The 6,377-nt window shown below is 35.5% G+C and overlaps 1 protein-coding gene across 1 annotated transcript; it reads right to left on the bottom strand.

Moving 5' to 3' along the window:
- Nucleotides 1-348: 348 nt before the first annotated feature.
- On the bottom strand, nucleotides 349-1,930 carry LOC133805201 (probable E3 ubiquitin-protein ligase ARI7). Its single transcript, XM_062243326.1, has 4 exons — nucleotides 1,754-1,930; nucleotides 868-939; nucleotides 682-781; nucleotides 349-600 (listed from the first exon to the last, which is right to left on the bottom strand). Exons 1-4 carry the CDS (start codon nucleotides 1,766-1,768, stop codon nucleotides 470-472), a joined length of 318 nt encoding a protein of 105 aa, XP_062099310.1. The 5' UTR covers nucleotides 1,769-1,930; the 3' UTR covers nucleotides 349-469.
- Between the last annotated feature and the right edge of the window lie 4,447 nt (nucleotides 1,931-6,377).

The following is a 6,377-nucleotide window of genomic DNA, read 5'->3' as shown; positions in this document are numbered from 1 at the left end:
CTGTCGAAGATGATTGAACAAGTATTCAATTCAGAATATATACTTGTAAAGAAGAACTCCAAATTACATTTTTACTTGAACTAAAATGTACAGTAATTATTCACTTCCAACCAAGTTTCTCAAAAGAAGCCTTCTTCAATGAATAAAGACAAACATATGGAATCATTACATATTGAAATTTTATTTTATCAATATTAATAGGAAAACCAATTTTGACCATTTTATTTAAATCTAACAGTCATAATAAATCACTTTATCGATAAAGCATCAATGTCAAATAAATAACAAATACCATTTTTCATACAAAAAATTGACCCCTACCAATAGGGAAAACACCCCTACCGAACTAGCTCCCTATATATTTAGATAGATATTTATTCACACACATAGACAAATTAATATTAATATGCATGTTGCACAGGACCTTCTGATTCAAAGAAAAAAGCCAAGTAAATTTTTGGTTTGGCAACTACCTGGTCAGTCCAGCAAGTTTTGTGCGAAACTCATTGAAGTCTTTTGATTGGCCCTCTACATTAAGGTAAACATGTAGCTCCTTTTCTGCGCATTGATGAAGTCTTTCCAACCCAGACTCTGCCTCACCTGCACAAAAAGCCAAAGTTAAAACTTAAAAGAGGTCAAAACAAAGATAAGTTCAGAATCATGCTCAATAATACTACTAACCTTGCAAGTACTCAAAGAACTGTCTCTTGGAATGTTCATGCTCTGGTAAATAATATCCATAAGCATATGTCCATTTCAAAACACACCTGCACTCAACGATCTGGAAAAAAAAATAGTAAGGAAAACATTATTTCATTTCTTCAAGTGAAGAAACTGTACCTTGAAATAAAAGTTAAATTATCTTACCTGAAGCCAGGCCTCTGTTATGAACTTTAGCTGTGACTCAGGTTGGCACTGTATGTCACTCAGCTTCTCAAGCTAAAAATTGAATAAATTGTACAACTTAGATAAGTAACAATAGGAACAGTCTCAGCCAAGTAAATGTAGAACAGGAAAACAAAAAAAATAATCTGCCTCCCTCCAATCACAGGAATAACACACGGTTTATATATTGAAGATGAATATTGCTTGAGCAAAACAAAAGCAGAAATATCTTATAAATTAGGATAGTTACAACTGAAGAGAACTTATTTGTTGGCAGCAAAGTTTTTTTTTTTTTAAGTGACAAGTAGGCATGAACAGTTAACATACAAAAAGCTAATGTTATAAACAAAATATGAAAGAGTCGAAATACTGTTCTCTTGGGATATACTTTGCTCAAAAAATAATAAGGCATACTTCTGCAGTGCTATTTCCTTTTCTATTCGAAAAAAAGAACTAAAGATCTAATTCAAGATTGGTGAACCAAAAGAACAACCACTTGAGGGGCATGTCCCACATTTTTATACATTAATAAGAACATGTGCCTTTGCTAATTAGCAATTGATTGAGTTAAAACTCCATGAATCCCAAAAGAAAGTCGTGCATGGTCAAAACTATCAGCCTCTCAAAAATATACAATAAGCATGAGAGAGAGGGGGGTTAAAAAAACCAATAATAATAATATCCACCTATTAATTTAAGTACTCTACAATTTGATCATGAAACTAACAATATATCACTTACATCATAAATATGTATATATATCACATGAAGAAATCTACAATTTGATAGCACATATCACACTAGATCATCACTACACTAATAATTGGTTCAAAAAAGAGAAGAAAAAAAAAGTAATAATAATGCTTACATGCACGCTCTGCATATGCTGTAAGTCTGCAAGTGCTTTTTGCCTAGACTGCAATTAGAATGAAAAATAAGAAATCAGACTCCACCATTACGTATATAATAAAAGAGCAAGAATCCACAGTTCCTTGACAATCTAGTAAGGGTCAAAACAACAAATAATATCAAACATCACATTCTATTTGTTAAAACCTCACTACAAAGACAAATCAAAGTCCAACTAGCTGATAGGAATTAATTGACTTGTTATAAGAAACGACTGGTATAAAATACTAAAAAAGGAAATAGCCACAATATATATACCATTACCAAGTGTTGTATTTTGTTGACCCACTCTGTCTGTAAATGATGTTAGTGGAGTCTGAACTGTATATATATACAATGTATACATACATATAGGTGGTGTAAACAATTTTATAGATTATCAGTACTAACAGATACCATTTGGAGTTTAAGCAATTTCATAAATATCCAAGCATGCAGAGCTCTTATAAGTATTATATATGTATATGTGTGAGTGTGTGAGAGAGGTTAGAAAACATTATAGAATGTAAGATTAGAGAGTTGAATTAGAGAGTAGGAGAAAAATGAAAATGGAAAATATACAACTATCTCCTAGCAAAATTTCATTAAAATTAATCTCACTTAATAAGTCACTATAAATATTACACTATTTTATTGATGGCTTTAAGCCAAAATCAACTCCGACAAATACTAAACTTGACAGTTTTAATAGCACTAAAAGTGTTGAAAGATATATGGTGAGATTAGATTAGATTAAGTTTGACTTTAAATGATGAGATAAAATAGGAGTGGATGTATATGATTTTAAATATTCCTCTTGTTAAGCTTCTTCTTGTAAACATCTAGCAATTAGTTAAGATCTTAGTATATAAGAAGTACAGCACACCCTAGTGTTGTATTATTTTTTGTTTTGATCTTACAGCACACTTTCAAGGCCTCAATAGTTAGAGATTCTAGGTTCGAACCTGTGTCTCACCAGTTTCCCAAACCCCCCACCACAAGACCAACCTAGTGGCTTACCCTAGTGTTGTATTATTGGAAAATAGCAGAAATAATATTTTTTTCTTATCTAAATATTGTGTTTCCATAGTTTCTTTTTTATTATCATGATAGATACAGAATTAGATACTCACTTTATCAATGTTGTGTTCATAACCTGCAAGAATCATTCGTGCCGCATTTATACTAGCAGCACATTTCTGATGAACTTTATCAGACATTGCAGTTGGAGGTCCCAAGACAGGAAAGGTCCCATTGAAAGGTTCTGTCTTTCTCACACCTGAAGGATCATCTAAATCAAGTCTTGCTATAAGTTCACCAGCCTACAAAAATAATGACTATTTAACTTATGCAAGTCATGAATATCCAAATCTTTATTTGGAACATAATTTACCTGCATTGCTTGGCCTTCAGACATTTTCAAATTGAATAATTCCAAAAGTAGGTGATAGTAAAGGCATACACATATTCATGACCTCGACCTCAGCATAAGATGTATCAGCATCAACATGACTACCATTGTAAACCAAATACCTCATCAGTTTGCATGGTATCTCCGCTATGAGCTTAGATGGGTCATGATCACTCTAGATGCAACAAAATATTTTACAGTTAGTGATCTACTAAAAAGGAGTATTTCTTATGGAAACTAAAAGGCAACAACAAGATAATTTGGATGAAGAGAATGATGGGGCACCTGAAGCAAGCATGTCCTTCCATCAATGAGAAGTCGAGTTCCAGCTACTTCTTCCTCTGCATATATCACATGACTGTTTCCATCCAGCTGTAGAGAAAATACAAACATGTTGTAGTTATCAGTTAGAATCTGAAATACAGAATAGACAAAGACATTCTATTTACAGGGCCTACTGGAAAAAAAAATTCCTCTGGTAATTATAGACAAAGTATAACTTGGGAGTAAAGTATTCTCATATTCTAAGAGGGAGGGCTCATCAACTTTATGGGAATGAAAAAACACTTGAGGTTGCACATGCTGTGTAATAAAAATAACAAATTTATTAATTGTAGCAAGTTGAATTTTATATAATTTCCTCATATACACCCACATTTACTATCAGGCAAACAAGAAAGTAGATAGCGGAACAATTACTAGCAATATAATAAGTTTCAGTACAAAAGGTACAGAGAATACACTTGCCTAGGCTGTTCCAATCCAAATAAATTAAAATTAATGACTTCTTTGCTTGCACTCACACCACCGTTTATTTCAAAGGATACAATATAATATAATTGGTTTCAACATCAACATCCATATGAAATGGTTTTTCTTTCCTTGTTAGATTCAAAATACATTTGTTTGTCTCATAACAATCAATATGGGACTAATTGGATCGCTTAAACTGCTTAAAACACCTCCTTGCTCAGGAAATTGATTAAAACCCTTTATCTCATAATCAAACAACTCTGGGAAAAACAAACATAAGGAACTGCCCCAAAAATATAGCAATGGCAGGGTATACTTAGACAAACATCACAAAATACACTAAAAAAAAATATAGAAAGACTGATTCAATCAATAAATAAAAATTCACATAGTTGGTGTTTAGGGAAAAACCATAATCATAAGAGCCAAAAACATAAACTTTCATCTTTAGATTGTTAAGGTAACGAAAAATTGGATAAAAAACGTTTAAGTTGGATTATATGTAAATGAAAATCATATTAAATCACAAATTGCATCTGATTTTGGGATGTAGAATTTGCATTTGAATACTGAAGTATGAAACACCCTGTAAATAATTAAAAAATAATGTACAAACTTGCAAAAAAACCAATTTCCCCAAGAATTTTCTTGAGAAACAAAAGGAAAAAAAATACAGAGATGGAAGATTGGGACCTGATGGAAGACAGACCATTAACTTGGAACTAACCTGGTACAAGACCGTCGTAGACCCGCGAGTCGAGCCACGCCGTAGACCCACCACTGCAAGCACCGTCGCACCCACGAGCGAGACACACCGTAGACCCACAGTCGGGCATCCCTGTCACACGACCCAAGCCGCGGGCCCCCGTCACCATGTTACACACCTGCAACAAACAGAGAGAAAGAAAGAAAGATTGAACGGGAGAGTAGCTCAGAGAGAAAGATAGAGCGAGAGAGAGATTAGGGATTCGCTTTTGTCTTTCATTTGGCACCTAAGTGTTTTTTGTTTACCGCCTGATTTCATTTCATTTTAGTCAATATTTTAGTCTTTTTCTATTAGCACAGTGACAATAGCACTTTTTAAAACATGTTATATTTTAATGTAATATATGGGCATAATTGTTGTAGTGTCGGGCGCACTAGGCTTTTCGCACTGCTCATTGTCTGGGAGCTCGGTGAACTCTGCAATAAGATCAGCCAAGACTTGTCCTTTTACTGCTGCTTGCGATGAATATGTTATATCGAACTGCCCTAGTTCGACTGCCCATTTTAATAAACGCCCAGCCGCCTCTGGTTTTTGGAGGACTTGCCGAAGGGGCTGGTCAGTTAAGACTGTACTGGGATGGGCTTGGAAGTAAGGACGTAGCTTCCTTGAGGCCAAGATTAAACAATAAGCTAACCTTTCGATGGGAGGATATCTCAGTTCTGCTCCGATTAGCCTCTTGCTTACATAGTAAACTGCCTTTTGTACGCCTTCTTCCTCTCGTACTAGTACCGTACTAGCAGCAACTTCAGTGATTGCCAGGTAAACGAACAAAGTTTCTCCTTCGATAGGTTTTGAAAAAATAGGAGGCTGTGCCATATGGGCTTTTAAGGCCTGAAAAGCCTGCTCGCAGTCTCCTGTCCATTCAAACTTCTTGTTGCCCCTAAGTAGATTAAAGAAAGGGACGCATTTATCTGTTGATTTGGAAATGAATCTACTTAGGGCGGCAATTCTTCCAGTTAAACTTTGTACGTCCTTGATCTTCTCTGGCGATTTCATGTCGATCAGGGCCTTATCTTGTTGGGGTTGGCCTCGATTCCTCTTGAATTAACAATGAACCCCAAAAATTTCCCTGATCCAACTCCGAAGGAACATTTGAGAGGATTGAGTTTCATCTGGTACTTGTTCAATACATCAAAACACTCTTGTAAATCCTTCACATGTCCTTCTACTTTTTTCGACTTTACCAGCATGTCATCCACGTACACCTCCATGTTTACTCCGATCAACTCTTTAAACATGTGGTTAACCAATCGCTGGTAAGTCGCATCTGCATTTTTCAGTCCGAAGGGCATTACTTTATAACAGTATAATCCCGTATCGGTCTGAAAGCTGGTGTGATCCTCGTCAGGGGGATGCATGCTGATCTGATTATAGCCTGAGTATGCATCCATGAAGGAGAGGATCTCATGTCCTGCAGTAGCATCGACAAACTGGTCGATTATTGGGAGTGGGAAGCAATCCTTCGGGCTGGCTTTATTGAGGTCTGTGAAATCCATATAGGTTCGCCATTTTCCGTTAGGCTTGGGAGCCAGCACTGGATTAGAGACCCACGATGGATAAAACACCACCAAGATGAATCCATTCTCCTTTAATCTTTCAACTTCTTCCTTTAAGGTTCTCGACCGATCCTTATCGAGCAGCCTTCTTTTCTGTTGCACGGGTGGAAAACTCTTG

The sequence above is a fragment of the Humulus lupulus genome, chromosome X (genome assembly GCF_963169125.1).
Source record: "Humulus lupulus chromosome X, drHumLupu1.1, whole genome shotgun sequence".
Classification (NCBI taxonomy): domain Eukaryota; kingdom Viridiplantae; phylum Streptophyta; class Magnoliopsida; order Rosales; family Cannabaceae; genus Humulus; species Humulus lupulus.
Note: the sequence above shows the minus strand (reverse complement) of the source record. Positions and strands in the feature narration are given on the sequence as shown.